General features: G+C 36.7%; 2 protein-coding genes across 4 annotated transcripts in view; both read left to right on the top strand.

The window, feature by feature from the left end:
* The window catches only part of LOC145254646 (protocadherin Fat 4-like), a 1,852,201-nt gene that overhangs the window by 1,685,053 nt on the left and 148,655 nt on the right, over positions 1 to 18,493 (top strand). For all 3 annotated transcript variants that reach the window (XM_080113277.1, XM_080113278.1, XM_080113279.1), the window contains one exon: positions 4,795 to 4,902. In XM_080113277.1, the coding sequence (XP_079969403.1) occupies positions 4,795 to 4,902 (108 nt within the window). The remainder of the gene's footprint in view (positions 1 to 4,794; positions 4,903 to 18,493) is intronic.
* Positions 1 to 18,493, top strand: part of LOC145254647 (protein GVQW3-like) — a 153,569-nt gene that overhangs the window by 41,917 nt on the left and 93,159 nt on the right. The gene's annotated exons all lie outside the window — the stretch shown is intronic.

Here is an 18,493-nt window from a genome sequence, read left to right as displayed (position 1 = left end):
TGTCTTACAATATGAACTCTCCTAAGACTGTCTCATCTCTCTTAAGACAATTATTCTTACTTATAACATGAACAACAAAAGAACATTCATCATCTTAAGTAAATAAGCGACTCGTTATATATAACACACATGCTTTTGAAGTGTCAAGGTTTTTTATAATATCATGTACTTGGGAGAGCGTGATCTTTAGATCATCTAGTGTGATTTCTGTCAACAGAGGAAAATCAGGGAGGGAATGGCTTGCTGGGTCTAAGATAGAGTTTGAGGCAATGTTAGCTTTCTCAGTTGCTGAGCAAACAACCTCATGATTGTTTGATAGTGGGGGTATTATCGATTCCCCATTATTTACTACACTATTGTAGATTTCCCAGAAATCACGAGTTCCTAATTTTTGCACTTCAATGCGTTTCCTGGTGGTTTCAGTGTATTTACTCTTAGCTGTTGCTACTTCTTTCTTGCAATTATTTCTAGCTTCTATATGCGTTGGTCTGTTTGTACAGGACTTATGCCGGATAAATCTACGGTATGCATGTTGTCTCTGAGCAATGGCAGCTGCGCATGTAGAAGTAAACCATTGGTGAGAGTGGGGTTTACTATAGAACTTCCGTGTAGAACACGTGCTGCTTTGAACCATTCAGTAGTTTCATTTGTGCACTGTTCTACTGGAAGAAAAAAGATATTTCCCCATGGGGCGTCTCTGATGTGATCTCTAATGGCTTCCCAGTCAGCCTTATTGTAGTATCTTGTTGTTTTGAGCAATGGCTCTTCAACTTGGGGTCGAGAGTTTAGAGTAATGCCTATCATTATCACAATGTGATCAGCATTCCTGAGTGGGCAATGAGCATTTATTACACAATCATCAACAGTTGTCAGAAATAGATCCAAAAGTGAGACTTGCTGGTCCTGGCGATCTGGGAAATGGGTCGGGAATGTTACTGTCTGCGTCAGGGAATGGGATATAGCAAAGTTATAGATGACGCTCCCAGCTGTGTCAGTGTAGTTAGAGAAGCCAAGCCAATTTCTGTGGTGAGCGTTAAAGTCACCAAATACATGTATTTGGGCGCTAGTGTCAAGGGAGAGTGCTACATCTATGCTGTCAGATACATGATTGATTATAGTACAGTCCTGGGTTGGATGGAGAGCGATAAACAAAATACAGGTAGCTAATGCTATGTTGTAAAGTTAGTTCAAAGCACATGAAGGGCTGGTCACCTGATTCTAGTTTAGATTCCCTAGACATGAGGAGGGTGTTACGAATATAGATTCCAAGTCCGTGCATGTGTCTATCAGAGTCCTTACGACAAAGTGAAAGATAACCAGACATGTTAAAGTGGTTAGATGGGATGGAGGAGTGCAAGTTAGTTTCACTTAGTGCTAAGATATCTGGAGAGTTTGCTAAGAGAAATGATTCTACATCATCTAAGTTAGTTCTAAGTCCTCGGATATTTGTAAATACAAGCCTCAAGGGAGGAGGTGAATTGTTTGAGTGTGTGTCTGGTTTGAACGTTTTTTTGGATTGAGCTGTCATTTCATTTTATTTCATAGTTTTTTCAGATCTATGATGAGATGTTAGGCAAAACGGTGGTGATAGAAAAACAAAAAAGGAAGGTTATGAACTTTTCAACCACCAGGATCCCGTCCTTACTCATCTTGAGTTGGCAACACAGCGAACTGGTAACCCCATTTGGGGAGAGAAAGGGGAAAGAAAGAAATAGGAGAAAAGTGAGATAAAGATCTCATCTGATTTGGTTGTTTTGTTTTCAACACACGCAGTTTGTTTCTTCTGTACTCCTCCTCCAATTGTAACCAGATGCTACCTGCATACCTACCTATGTCACGCTGTAAGCTAATAAAAATATTTGCCACCATGGCAAGGAAAAAAAAGAAAAATATATAAAATTTCGATGAGGGCGTATATCGCTGAAATATTAATTTTAAACAAATAAATATTTGTTTATTTTACATAATACTGCGTTGTAATTTGGCTTATAAACGTACTTTGTACATATTTTATTTTAAAATTTAAACAACACTTATATCACGGAAAACACAACTTAAGCTTAACTAATATATTTAACAAGTTATCCCAACCCAGCATAGTAGTAGTATTTTTATTTGCCATTTGTTTTTGTTTTGTTTTGTTTTTCTAAGAGTTCTAAATAGACTTTGTAGCTTAGCGGGGGGGGGGATACCCTTTTCTCTTGCCTACAACCTCTTTCCCTCAGAAAAAATGTTGCGAGCCTGTCTCTGCTTTATCGTTATTTTCATGGCAAGTGTTCAGCTGAGCTTCAATCTATGGTCTCCCCTCATCAAACTTTCATGAAAAACACTCGTCTAGCCCAAACTACTATCAATAATTTCCCACACTCTTTATCGGTGCCTAAACATAAATCTAGATTCCATGAATAAAGCTTATTTCTTAGAACTGTACGTCTATGGAACTCTGCTCCGTTTGCCTGCTTTCCAGCTGACTACAATCTGATTGCCTTGAAGTCCAATGTAAACAAGTTCTTGATGAACTACCCCCTTAAGTAATCCAATTTACAAAATTCCCACTACTTATGTTTACTACGCTATAATCACATTGAGTAATGTATGCCCATGAACCATTCTCCTCGATTGGCCTCTGGGCCTTGATAAGTGGTGATTCCTGTGTAAAAAAAAAATACTATTTTGCGATTTTATTTGCAATTTGTTTTTTTGTTTTTTATTTTGTTTTTTGTTTTTCTAAAATATTATTTTGCGATTCAGAACAATGAGAGTCTGAATTAATAAATACAGATTTCCTTGTTTATATGAAAATAACCACCTGGTAATATACAGCAGTTGTTGATTTTTTTTTTTTTTAATTTTGGATCACCTTACCACATGAAATGTGCATATATTTTCACAAACGTAGAAATACACTTGTGGAGTGATCCATAGAATTTAGCTTCGTCGGTAGCTTAAAATCAATAAACATCATTATATTATCAGCAATGGAAAATTTTGTTTTCAATATGTCTTGCAAAAGGGATATATTTGTTTGAAGTAGCTGAGTGATTTTGGCTACAGCATTCCAGTAATAACCTATTGAATCACCTTACTGAACGGTTGTTCGTGGTCAAAGCTGGTATATTTGTAGGACTGACCTGAGTCACCCCTAAAAGCCAAGAATTAGGACGAAAATAATACCATTCCTCAAGAAATAATAGTTTCTTAGCCCCTCTCTTTCTCCTTCTTATAAACCGGACACAAACCAGGAACCACTATCCAGAGTCCCTCATCATCTCCCTCTCCCTTTCTCTTTCTCCTTAACCAATCCCTAGCCAGCATGACAGGCGAGTAGGCAGTACACTCTTAGCCCCGAAACCAACAAGACGTATATTGCCGGTGAACATTATTAACAAGAGGTGTACTCACTCCAAAATGTAAAAAAGGCAAATAAAGTTATTTCCAATTATAGGTTAACATTTGTATTATTTTTATTATTCCAGCAACAACTAATGAAGACAAGTGCCAGCCAGTGTTACATATTCTTAAGCTTAAGGCTTACAGCTTATCTTTCGATGTCTCTTTCAAACTGCTCTACCAGTCGGTATTTATGAGTTAACCAACCAATCATATTCTTGTGAGGAGAAATCCGGATGTACTTATAGTTATTATATTAGTTTTAAACAAAAAAACAAGCAAACAAAACAATAACTAGTATCGTTTTTGGCATCGGAAAATGGGCACAATTTTATTTTTATATATGTCTTGCAAAATGGATATATCCGTTACATTCATTAACCTTTATCCTCGAGTGGCTTTCGGACCTTGATAAGTGGTGATTCCCAAGTAAAAAAAAAAAAGGCAGAGGCGTTCAGCATGATATAGCACCATGTCCCACAATATACAGTTGCCCTAACTCTCTGTGTTTATATCTCTAAATACAGATTCTGTGAACAAAGCTTCTTTCCCAGAACTGCCCATTTGTGGAACACTATACTGCTGATCTGCTTCCCGGTTGAATATAACATGGTAGCCTCCAAAATCCAATGTAAACAAGTTCTTGTAAAGCCGTCCTCATAAATAATCAATTCTACCCAATTTACATCATTAACGATTATTACATTACCACCTTACATTAACCCTTATCCTCGAGTGACCTTCGGACCTTGATAAGTGGTGACTTCCAAATAAAAAAAAAAAGGCTGGGGTGTTCAGCTCCCTGATGCATCATCAATACCTGCTTGTTTAAATACATACAGCATCTACTATACCTAAATGGTCGTCCACCTGTTACTGGTCAGGCTCAACATGGCTCAACTACAGTGATCAAACGGGAACAAGTAGCTGAATGGTTTTGCCTACAATATTCGAGTAATAATTTTGTGAGTTGCCTTACAGAACAGTTGTTTGTGGTCGGCACTGGTATATTCTAAAGCATGAAGCTTACGTCTTTTGATGTCTCTCTCAAGATGCGCTACCAGTCAGTATTTATGGGTTAACCAACCAATCATATTCTTGTAAGAAGAAACCTAGGTGTACTCATAGTTATTATATCAGTTATACACAAAAAAAAATAAATAAAACTATAAAAAGAATCGTTTTTGGCATTGGATAATGGGCACAAATTTTTTTTCCCGATACCAATACCACAAAAAAGTTCTGCTTTTTCCGATTTCTGATTCCAATTATTCGTCCCAGTTAATAAACCGTTACGTTGCACATCCTTTTCTGCTAGTCAACACGATGAGCAAACGAATGCACACCTTTTGCATTTTCTTCTGCCTTTTTAACGTGTATTTTTTCGTCTTTTCTTCACTTCAGGGCGTCATTACAACGAATAGAAGCTTCGACCGAGAGGCGGGAGACCGGCGTTTTGTCCTGCGAGCCGAGGCAATAAGCGATTCCTCTGACTTCTGTCATAATGTTGAGGTAAGTCAAATTTGATATTCAAGTGATTCCTCCTCAGCCAATGCTAAACAAGTACTCTTCCATTGCACCTATTCTATAACTAGCAGGGAGACCCGACGTTGCCCAGGATTGAATTGTTAGTACTAGTGCACTTATTGATCCGTTCTGAAATAATAACGTTAAAAAAGAAAGTCATTCTTAACATGGGGAGGGGAGGGTGTTTTGTAACTATTCTATACTTTAACCTTACAATTGAATAAAAATAAAACATATAAAACTTTAATTAAACTTGGAAATACGATTTAAAAAATAGCGCGGATCAGTAAGTGCACTAGCACCCAAATGTTTAACACTTGCAATACTTTGCTTGTCATTGAAATCTGTGAACTCGCCCATTTTTCAATCAAATCGATTGATTGCCTGCTCTAGTCAAGGACCTACCATGGTACACTGGGAGGAAGCTTCACATGCCTTTCCACATTGACTTAGTCTACGATACATTGTAGTCTACATTGCACTGTAGAGAACCTACAGCTGATTTTCTAAAATTATTTTTACATAAAAGCTGGAATTAAAGTTTAAAATACAAATGTCAAGTATCATGATTCCATTGTGCTCTAAGCAAAAACATTCACTTTGGCACATCTCGGTCTTATTAAAGAACCTACAGTTAATTTTTTCTGGTGGGCCCTTTTGCTTATGCGGTGATAAAACTTCTCAAATGCACTTATGATATTAGGCTGTATAAGGGTGTTAACTTTGGTCAAAATTGGACCGTTCCTTCTTTAATCAGATTTTTCCAATTATTGATTTTCAGTTCTTATCCAAGGCATTCCAATACAAAACCTGTCTAAGAACACTCCCAGATACCTAAAGTATTGTGTGAAATTTCCAAAAAATTAGCCTAGTTGTTTCGGAGTCCATAGGCAACGAACTCACACACACACACAGTGCCTTTTATCTATAAGTAGCGATAAAGATAAAAATTGCCTATCTGTCACGCTTTCCTCGTCTGATTCACACCTAAAAATCAATATTGCCTCTTTTTTGGAGGCGGAGGTGTAGTGTAGTATTTGATCTGTTGTCATAAGACTATCCTCCCAAACGTTACTGGTCCTGGATATGACCTTAAACTATATCCGATGGTGAGGCCCCAGCTTGCAGGCTTTAGGGAGTGTGGAGCCACCCTTTAATTGCCATTGCTCCCAGGTCCACTCTGACCCGGAGTGGTAGCACCTGTTAGGATCCCAACTATGGGTTAAATAGAATATGACTTAAAAAACAAATACACTATATTAAAAAAAATCGTTCTTCAAACCCACCAGATTCGGCATTAAATAACCTGCCGTAAAACAAAACAACCAACCAACCAAACATTACTACCTTTGAGGAGGGGGCTGGGAGCGGTGTAGTATATGTTCGATCATTATGATACACTCCTCCCAAGTATTACCTTGTAATTTCGACTGCATGATTTGGAAGCATTGTAACTTATTAGAATTGACAAAAAAATCGGTTGAAACCATTGTTTTTTATCTGAAAACTCCATTTACCGACTACAAAATCTGGTCCCAATAGTGTAGAAGCGCCGAAATTCTAAATCGGCAAAAACTCTTGACGTGATAAATCCCTATAAGCTGAATAATGTGCACCATGACATTGACCGATTTTCAATCTAAATATTGAACACTGGCTTTAGAATACATCAAGCTTAAGGGGAGATAATTCTCTTTTTTAAGTTGATGCAAGAAACTTTCTATCTTAGTTTTAATTTGATAATACTTGATTCTTAATATTAGAACTAAACCATATTATGACCCGTTAGGTCAGTATTTGTGCGATATTTTATTAAATATATTTCTTTATTAATGATGATTCATTTTTCATCCTCTCTCTCTCTCTCTCTCTCTCTCTCTCTCTCTCTCTCTGGTTTGATGGATGACTTTTGTGATGTCATCCACTGCACATGATTATCTCCATGTCTCTAATTGAATGAATGACGTCATCGTTTTCTGACATCATCAGCTGTGCATGGTTATCCTCACCTCTGTTTTAATGGATAATGTCAAAACAGTATTCTCAAGTGGTCACCCATCTGATACTGGTTAGGCTCAATGTTGCTTAATTTTAGTGATTTAACAAAAACTTGTGTGTGAACGTGTTATGCTAGTTTTATTTATTTTAGTTAATCATCGTTATTGCGGCAGTGTTCACTATAGTTGGGTTAAGTCATCTTCGTTTCTGGCTTGTACGACATCCTCAACTGTTGTGGTCCATACACGGTGGTCTCGAATAGAATCACATGAAATGATTAAACAAGTGGTATTCTACTGCCAAAGACCAATTTCTTGAGAGCTTAGCCAAGTTCTATTTGATGGTTCATTTTGCAGCACATCAACGCTTTTGTGGTCATTCAAAGCTGACAAGCAACACGATTCATTATGAACAATTGACAATACAGGTTCCTTTTGAAAATGGTCTTTCCTTTCTCCTTCCGTTTTAGATCTCCTTCCTCTTTCTGTTGAGGTCTCCTTCCAGTGAGGTTTCCTTCCTCCTTCTGTTGAGGTTTCCTTCCTCCTTCCGTTGAGGTTTCCTTCCTCTTTCTGCTGAGGTTTCCTTCCTCCTTCCGTTGAGGTTTCCTTCCTCTTTCTGCTGAGGTTTCCTTCCTCCTTCCGTTAAGGTCTCCTTCCTCTTTCTGCTGAGTCCCCTTCCTCCTTCCATTGAGGTCTCCTTCCGTTGAGTCTCCTTCCTCCTTCAACCCTTTTTCTGTTATAATCCATCAGTGATTTCATTGCTCTTGGAACCCTTTTTCAAGGTAGGAGCCATAGGCAGATTGTGAACTAGTGGTGCAACTATGCTTTCTGCGGGGTTTCCAGCAGGGATCTCAATAATAGGAGTGCACTGTGTTTCCGTGGGTGATCTTTCAGCTAGCGTGTTTCAATTGGTGACTGAATCAGAACTCCTGAGAATGATCCATTGGTGGCTTATGGGTTACTAGATAGGTGATAAGGATAGTTGATTGGCATGCGTTGACGTAAGAATCATTGGTTGATGAATGCAGTTATGCCTGAACGAAGCAGTTTAACAGTGTATTGTTTGAATTTTGGTGACTGTAAGATCTGACCCTGTGTGCGCCATTGTTTATCTTTTCCTTGGATCACAACATGTGTGTAACGTAGCCGTTACCATCGCAAGTGGACAAACAAACAAACGAACAGGAATGGAAATAAATAAAAATACAGCTCGGCAGTTTTTCTTTTTTACAAAACGTTTTTTTTTTTTCACATTATTTTTGGCACCACTTAAAAAAGTCTCTTGCTGCCACATGTTTATTTTACCCGTCGTGTTTCTCCTTCTTCTGACTGCATGTCGGTCACAACTGATCCATTCTCATCCTCGCTACTCACACATCCATTTTCTTTCTCTCGTGAGCATGTGTTGCATTTTTTCTCCTTTTTTCTACCTAATTTGCATATGCATATTTTTCTGCTGCTGCTGCTAATCTCTTCGCATGCTGGCCATTCTTCACAACTGTTTATGCTTTCCATGCGCTCACACGCACTATGTTACATGTGTACCATAGTCCTGGATATGACCTTAAACTATATCCAATGGTGAGGCTCCAGTTTTGGGGCTTTCGGGAGTGTGGAGCCACCCTTTAATTGCTATTGCTCCCAGGTCCACTCTGACCCTGAGTGGTAGTACCTGTTAGGGTCCCAACTATGGGTTAAATAGAAACCGACTTGGAAAAAAATATATTCTATTAAAACAAATTTTCTTCAAAATAACTGGATTCGGCATTAAATAACCTGAAAAGGATTGATATGCCGTAAAACAAAACCAATTAACATGTGTACCGATGAATAGTGGGTGCAGTTCTTTCGTTTTGCGATTGTATTCTGCCATATTTTATCCTGTTCGTAGCGCCATGTTTGACAAGAAGATCAAACAGATCAAAGCCAGTCAACTTCTGAAAAAGGAAACAACTACAAATAAGCCAAAGTGAATAACTCCACATTTATCAACAGTCAATGATAATAAAACTATGAAGCAGAAGATTACAAGAGTCCATCTATATATCTATAAATATAAAAGAGAAAATGTGTGTATGTATGCATGTATGTATGTTTGTATCTATATATGTATGTGTGTTTGTGTGTCTGCTAAAAACTTTCGACAGACAGAACAAAAATTCACAAACTCGGTATCATATTAAAGCTCCATCCTTCGCCCGAAAAATATTGAAAAATTGGCCAAAAGCGTTAATTTTTTCAACCCGAAATCGACAATTTTCTACAGGGAGGGGGGGTCAACAAAAACCGTCCTCTGATGACGACGACCGGTTCAGATGACGTCATGACCTGATTTAGATTAAATAGTTGAAGAACTGACTAAATTTCATGTACGTCGTGTAAGCTCAGTTGGTTAGCGTGTTGGGTCATTATCTAAACGTTTTGGGTTCGAATCGTGGTGTGAGATGTCTTTTCTTTTTTTTTCGATTTTTTAAATTTAAATATTGAAGCAGGATTATTTAAGCCATTTGGGTTTTTTTTTTTTTTTGGTTTTTTTTACTTCGCTTATTCTTAGATTTTCATTAACACCCCCGACCGACCACACACACCCAAAAACACCCGGGTACCCACCGATTTTTTAAAATTTTAATATCGAAACAGGCTTATTTAAGCCATTTTTCACGTGTTTTTTTTTTTTTTCAGAAGTTTTAACATTCGTTTTTCTGTTTTCTTTTTTGTTTTTTCGATTTTTACATTTAACATCGTTCGTTTGCCTTACGGTAGTTTTTTTTTGTGTTTTCTTTTCGATGTTTTGATTACCCCCCCCTCCCACTGCCCGGGCACGTTTTTTTGTTTTCTTTTTTTATTTCGATTATTCTTAGGTTTTCATTAACAACCCCCTACTCCCGAACACACACACCTCCAAACACTCGGGCAACGCCGGGTACCCCCACCGCTAGTATACATATAAATCTAACCTATCTGTTTAAATGTATGTATGTATTATGTACTATGTATGTTTGTATGTCTGATTAAAACTTTTGACAGAGGCGACGGCTTTTCACAAGATTGGCATTGCTTTGAAGCTCGACCCTTCAGACGAAAAATATCGAAAAATTGGCTAAAAACATTAATTCCTTCACTCTGAACTGGGCACTTTTCTACAAGGAGGAATCACTTTTTTCATCGATATTTTTTAAGTCATCCTCTCTATTTGATTTATTAGCCTTCATTTAAACCTTTGCCACTTCCGGTTTGGCTATGGATGCAACGGCAAAGATGTCACATTTTTTTTTCACATTTTTTTTTTTCTCCTTCGCGGTACAGGTTAGAGCCTGCCTACTACCACATTTTTTTTTTTTTTTTTGCTCAACACACACCTCCAACACCTGGGCAACGCTGGGCGCCCAGGCTAGTCTATTATACAAAGGGCAGTTGTGTGTGAGTGTGTGTGTGTGTGTGTGCGCGCGAGTATGTGTGTATCCAACTAAGAATCAAAAACTACAAGACAACAACAAAGTTAGTACTTTCTTAATGAACGTTGCCTTGGATGAATAATATCTCAAATTTAGAGTCTCCTTTGGGGGTCAACAGGCGCAGGTTTCATCAAGGCGTGAGGGGGATTCAGCCATTTCTAATGTAATTATCTAAAGAAGATATGAACAGCTTAGATTATTATTTTCAATACATTAAAACAAGAGAGAGAGGAATAGGCTGGGCAGAGATGAAAGAAGAGTATGGATGAACGAAGAAGGGGCAAAGAGAGGCAGATTGAAAGAGAGGTACACCTATAGAAGTATTAATCTAAAGATGGTACATACACTTTTTAACCTCTTCCATTTTGTCTTTTTTTATGTTCCCGAGCAACACAGGGTAATCCTGCTAGTTATAAATGTTGGGAATATCACCTCATATATTAATACAATTGAAACCAGAACTGTAGAGAAAGAAAGACGTGGAAATAGAGAAAGGGAGAGGGGGAGAGAAAGAGAAAGAAGTAGAGAGAGAATGCGAGAAAAAGAAAGAGAAATAGAAAGAAAGGGAGAGAGATAAATGAAGAGAGGAGGGAGATATATTGAGCAAAAATCTAATTTCGAGTTTTTTTTTCTTCATTTTTTTTTTGTTTTTATGATCCACCCAACTAGTTATGAATGCAGAGAATATCATCACATATAGTAATACAATTTAACTCATAGTTGTAGAGAAATATAGAAATGGGGAGAAAGAAAGAAAGAAAGAAGGGATAAAGGGCAAGAGAAGAGGAGATATAGCGAACAAAAGGACTAAGTTCGAATTTTGTCTTTACATTTTCTTAAATTTCACTGGTTTTGCAAACTCATTTTTTACCTAATTAGAACAATCTTCCTATTATTATTTTTTTTTAAACATTTTTAATTTAAGACAAATCAAGGAAATTTCCATATTTTCAATCATCATGTATCCAAAATCTTGTTTTTACATTTCATGGTAAAATGAACTCACTTTTCAATGACCTTTCTACTCAATGCCATAATCCTCTGTTCGCCCGCTCCTATGACTACCTTTCTTCGAATTCAAACATCAACTCCTTCTCTAATTAATTTGCGAAACTTGGCTGCATTTCGGTTCAGGGGGATGGGGGGGACTATTTAGATTCTATTGCATTTCTTCTGCTGCCTACACGCGTAAAATTGTAAGTGGGATGAACCGGAAGTCGCTCAGGCCTTAAATAATCTTTAGAATTCGGCTAAGCTACATTTAACGCCAACTGAATTCCTTTCACGCGCACACAGCATTTCCTTCCGAAAGGTCCCAACATGGCTTCTTTGCTTTCTTCTCACCTGACAGATTATTCGCAATTTTCTCTGAAATGATTGGATGATTTCAACTGTTACAGACCAATCAGTTCTACGCATTTTCAATTTCTCTCCAACAACTTATCAACATTTTTTTTTCTTTTACTATTGTTGCATTTCAACCTTGTGGCAAACACGTACTGGTGCTACCAGATCAGGCTGTTTGAAGATACCGGCTTCCTGACCTAACATGTGCCAGACATTGATGTTATTATTCTTTTGCATTCCTTTTTGCAAAACTCAATCATGTTCTGCAAAGCCAAATAATTAAAACAAAAGTTTTCCTGCACAAAATAAACAAGCTAAACACCATGAATAAGTATTTGAAGATATGAAGAAGTTGGGACATAAAAACGTTTATTAAAATGACCTGATTCGGCATTAAATAATCCGAAAAGGGATGATATGCCGTAAAACAAAACAACCAGATCAAACAGGCAAACCTAAGATTAATGTATTGAAAATCTTTTATGGTGTTGCCCTTCACCTTTTTTTTTCTTTCTTTTAGATTTGTATCTATCTGTTTTAGTATATATATATATATATGAACAAATGATTAATAAAACATGTTAAAAGACATCTTGAAAAAGAGTTAAAAACATATTTAATTTTAAAAAAGGAAGCACAAGATAAGTGGCTAGTCCTTAATCCGCGGAGTTTCAAAGAAATACTCTCCTTCTCATCAGAGGGCAGGAATATTAGCAAAATGCAGGATCGGATTTTGCATATAAAAGTATTTAATCAAACTACAAGTAAGTCAAATATCTTACTTGGTTAAAAAAAAGGGTGAGGTAAGGGGAACAGGAGGCAAAAGAAAAATAATAAAAAGATTTCACATGAATGGATAGTCCGGTGAAGGGTCACACACACACATATATATGTATGTATGCATATATATAAGAAGTATGTCGTGGTTTACTTGAAGCATTGTTTAATGGATACAAGGTGTTTTTGAAGGCTTGACAATGGAGGAATTGTACAGTCGTTACAAGCAGATAAATAAATAATAATTCAATAATATTTCATTTATTTATTTATTTATTTACTTACCTGATTGTAGATGTTATTTTTCAACTTTAAATAGTTTTTATTCTCAAAAGTTTTTTGATAGCATCTTTCATCCTCAGTGAGTAGAGATGTACATCCCCTCATTATGCTGTCAACTTTGTTCGACTCACGCGGCCGTTGCATTAAACTTGTTCTAAACGCTGTTTTTAAGTTTAAAAATCACGTTAATCGTTAAGGGGAGGTAATTCCATTAGTTTTAACTTTTCAATATATTTTCTGATCTAAGGGAAGTGATTTTGTATAAAGAGTGGATGTACATTTCTACCGACTGAAGATGAGAGATGCTCTCGAAAAAATCTTTTTTGAAATAAATAACATCTATAATCAGGTAAATAAATAAATAATAGGATTGAATTGTAGATAATTTTAGGTTCGATCCCTGGTTAAGGGCGGGTGCTAGTCTAGCTGCACTGAAGAGCTGTGTTACAGTGAAACAGTCTGTCTGTTGATAACTATATGCAGAGTGGAACAATGAAAGTGTCGCCCTAAAGAATACAACACTACAGCGTTATTTTAAAACTTTTATTGAAAAAATTCATTCAGGTAATGATATGTAGTAGAGCTTACATCTACTCAATGTAGCCGTCTTCAGCCTCAATCTCTGCCTCAATCTAGGTTCAGAACTGGGAGCATGCCTTTTCCACAGGACCTGGCAGGAGCTTGGTGAATATCCAGCAAATGGCAGCGATCATGCTGGCTTTGGTTTTGTGGGAAGTCATGTTGGTGATGTTCTCGACACATGATCAAACGAAGTAATCAAGCAGGTTCAGCTTGGGGGAGGAGGAAGACCAGTGACAGAAGGGTACAAAGTTGTAGCACTCCTTCTGAAGCCAAGCCTGGATCTCTTTGGACTTGTGGGCCAGCACCGAGTCATACTGCCACACCCAGGGTCTGCCAGGGGCCACTTGATTGCACCAAGGGATCACCACACTCTTCAGCACATCCAGGTACACTTTGGTGTTGACTTACAAGCCAACTTTGAAATTGTGAGGTGGCATGATGTGGCCCTCACTTGAAACTTTTCTAGGGTGACAAAGACCATAACGATAGCCGGAAACTTTGTTGTCATCACCCTGGGCACGTCTCTGTAATTTGTGGCAATCCAGCGATGCATTTTGAGAATGCTGGCAATGGTCCTGTTGTCATAAGTTGGATCGGTAGAGAGCATGAGTTGTACATCAGCGCATTTCCAATCTCGCTCGTTAAACATTGTGTCCCTTTCAAACATGATAGAAAGCTCCTATCGCTCTTGGGATTTGTACACAACTGGCCAACTAGTAGATGGTCTCCAACACAAAAAGAAAACCGGCTTTCATCAAACAGAAATGGAATCTGTTCGTCTTTTCTAGGGCGACAGTTTTATCGTTCCACCTTGTAGATATGCATTATATTTTTATACTACTAAGCTCTACTAACATATTGAGCACAATTAAAATATATACTTTAAATATATATAACAAATATATTATTTTATAATAGTATGTAATTATTTTCACAGTCAAAAAAACCGGAAGTCCAAGACTCCAGTTCTGGATTTCCAGCTTGTTGGCTTTCATTGCTTGTGTGAGCTGCGACGTTGTTTGACTGGAAATAATTATATCATCTCTCACATTCTAATAATATTATGCGTATATACATGAAATAGTAAAAGAAATCAAACACTCATATATATTGTTTTTCAAGTATAATTATCCACTGACACATGTTTCGTCATCTACAACTCATCAGAGTGGCTGATTCTAGCAAGTTTCATTCTCACTTATATATATATATATAAGTGAGAATGTGTGTCAGGACAATTCTACAGACATGAAATTTATATATATATATATATATATATATATATATATATACATCCACACACATATATATATATAATGGAAATTATGGAAATAATATTTCTACATGATGGAAAAAAATAAAAAATGCAAAACAAAAATGATTTATATATTCATCAACGATTCGTCTTTATTTCAAGACTTCTTTGGGATAATTGATTTGAAGAAAAACATCAGTTTTTCGAGAAAGTCTAGAAATAATAATGAAACGTTGATGAATATATAATTTTGGCTTTTCTTTTTTCATTTGCCACCCACGCACACACACACATATATATAAACGGTTTGTCAAATTATTAACAAGATAACATTCTTTACTAGTTTCAGAAACTTGCCGGTAGTTTCGTATCAAAAGCTTCAGAAACATCGACAATGCTGAGCTGCGCTTACTGTGAAATTTTCGTACTGTTCCGCGCAATGTAAACAACTTGCCATCGTAATTGCTGAATCCACGGTATTTGAGGTGTGTCAAATTATTAACAAGGCAGTTTGTTTCGTCAATAAAATGGGTCGTAAAGGTGGATTGACTAGTTCTGAATCGAGTACTATAACAGAACAACTAGCAAAAGGTAAAACTACCATCGAAATATCGAAAATGATAGGAAGGTACCATCAAATTGTGAAGAACTTTGTCAAAGATACGTAAGAGAGCTGATAAAGGTAAATCTACAGTTGTTTCACGCCATTCTCTACTCCAAATTAAAAGTGAATTTGTTACGAACCCAGAGCAGATAAGTGCAATCCCCCCTCGCCAATCTTTCACAAAAAACACTAGCTCTAGCTGAAACCACTGTCAGTAATTTTCCCCACTCTTTATCTGTGCCTAAATCAAAACGTAGATTCCATGAGCAGAGCTTCTTTCTTAGAAGTGCACGCCTGTGGAACTTTCTTCAGTTTGCCTGTTTCCCACCTTACTACAACTTATGCCTTCAAGTCCAACATAAACAAATTCCTGATAAATCGCCCCCTTAAGTAAGACACTTTATCAAATCTCCAATACTAACGATTACTACGATACTATCCCATTGATTACTGTACATGCAATAACCCTTATCCCCGAGTGGCTTCTGGGCCTTGATAAGTGGTGACCTCCATGTAAAAAAAAAAAAAAGTCAAAAAGTCTTTGACCAAGCCAGATTGAAGAATGTCTCAAAAAGTACTCGATGTCGCCTTCTGAATGAAGTGGCAAAGTCTGTTAAGCCTGTGACAAAACCTCCATTAAAGCAACATCACATACAAAACCTCCATTAAAACAACATCACATACAAAACCTCCATTAAAACAACATCACATACAAAACCTCCATTAAAACAACATCACATACAAAACCTCCATTAAAACAACATCACATACAAAACCTCCATTAAAGCAACATCACATACAAAACCTCCATTAAAGCAACATCACATACAAAACCTCCATTAAAGCAACATCACATACAAAACCTCCATTAAAGCAACATCACATACAAAACCTCCATTAAAGCAACATCACATACAAAACCTCCATTAAAACAACATCACATACAAAACCTCCATTAAAGCAACATCACATACAAAACCTCCATTAAAACAACATCACATACAAAACCTCCATTAAAACAACATCACATACAAAACCTCCATTAAAACAACATCACATACAAAACCTCCATTAAAACAACATCACATACAAAACCTCCATTAAAACAGCATCACATACAAAACCTCCATTAAAACAGCATCACATACAAAACCTCCATTAAAACAGCATCACATACAAAACCTCCATTAAAACAGCATCACATACAAAACCTCCATTAAAACAACATCACATACAAAACCTCCATTAAAGCAACATCACATACAAAACCTCCATTAAAGCAACATCACATACAAAACCTCCATTAAAGCAACATCACATACAAAACCTCCATTAAAGCAACATCACATACAAAACCTCCATTAAAACAACATCACATACAAAACCTCCATTAAAACAACATCACATACAAAACCTCCATTAAAACAACATCACATACAAAACCTCCATTAAAACAACATCACATACAAAACCTCCATTAAAACAGCATCACATACAAAACCTCCATTAAAACAGCATCACATACAAAACCTCCATTAAAACAGCATCACATACAAAACCTCCATTAAAACAGCATCACATACAAAACCTCCATTAAAACAGCATCACATACAAAACCTCCATTAAAACACCATCACATACAAAACCTCCATTAAAACACCATCACATACAAAACCGATTGAAATGGGTAAAGGACAACGTGCAAACGGATTTTTCCAAAGTTGGTTTACGGATGAAGTGTGTGTCATCCTTGATGGCCCAGATGGCTGGAGCAAGGAATGGGTCCTGAATGGACGACATCATCATCAGCGTTTAAGGCGCCAACAAAGTGGTGGTGGTGGGATAATGATTTAGGCTAGGGTTATCGGAGGTACTTTAGTTGGCTAAAAAATGACGCCAAATGTAAAAATGACGCCAAATGCTTACATAGCTTTTCTGAAGGAGCACTTTGAATCATGGCTGAAAAAGGAAAGGTTGACGTTCGGAAGAACCATTATTTTTATGTCGAATAATGCTTATTTCGCATGCAGCAAATAAAAGTCAAGAGTATTTGCAACAACTGGATTCTCTGGGCTACGGAAGATGGAGTGGCCTGCAAATTCACCAGATTTGAACCTAATTGAGAACCTTTGGAGTATCATGAAGCGACGCCTCTATGCAAGTGGACGCCAATTTAAGAGCAAAGATGAGTTGTGGGATGCTCTCCAACAGGTATCGCGAAGAATAACTGTAGACAAAATCACAAATTTGACTAATTCTGTGGACCAACGTCTTTTACAAGTCATTCATAAAAAAGGATCGCATATCACCTACTAATTATGTCAGCGTAGAAATTGCTATTTAGTTATTGTGTTCTAAGCATTTTTCCTAGTGCATTTAATGTTGGAAAATTATTTCAATAAAAAATTTATGGGTATATTGTGTTTTTACTCAATTTCGTTAATAACTTGACACACTGAAAGCAACAGATATTCCTATCTTCTGCCGTAGTTTCGCTAATATTACTTTAAATACTTTTATTTTCTGACTAGAGTAGCTGAATAGTATTGTAAGCACTTTCTCAAAGTTTCATGGATTTTTATTCACTCGTTCCTTAAATATTAAAAAAAAAATTGTAAACTCATTAATAACTTGATATGTAGTGCACATGTATCTACACATGCATATATATAAATATATCAACACGCACACTTATATCCATAATACCACACATATACACATATACCCACAAACACATACACACACACACACATATATATATACACTAGTGATGGGACGATTCCAATATTTTCCCCGATTCCGATTCTTTATAAATCTCTAATTATTTAACCATAAGATTATTATTTCCCCCGATGTTCGTAAAGAAAACACATATTAAATATGCAAATATTCTCCTAAACGCCAAAATTACACTTGTGGATGATGATCTATCGATTTTAGCTTTACTGGTATTTTAAAATCAATAAATATTTGTTATTTTTATCATTATTAGCATCAGTGGAAGATTTTACTTTAAACAAAATCAAATAAAAAAGAAAATTAAAAGAATCGTTTTTGGCATTGGATTGGAAAATAAGCATCAATTTTTTCCGATACCGATTCCGATACCCCCCAAAATCTTCCGATTTTCCCGGTTCCCAATTCCAATTCCGATTAATCGTTCCAATAGTAATATATCCACATATAGCCACACACACGCATATATGTGAATAATAGTGAGAGAGACACACACAAATCGGATGCACGCATACATAAACAAAATAGTGTTTGCTGTACA

Source organism: Euprymna scolopes, chromosome 30, assembly GCF_053919585.1.
Source record: "Euprymna scolopes isolate OS-2025 chromosome 30, ASM5391958v1, whole genome shotgun sequence".
Lineage (NCBI taxonomy): Eukaryota > Metazoa > Mollusca > Cephalopoda > Sepiida > Sepiolidae > Euprymna > Euprymna scolopes.
The sequence above is the reverse complement of the archived record's forward strand: the minus strand, read 5'-3'. Positions and strand labels throughout refer to the sequence as shown.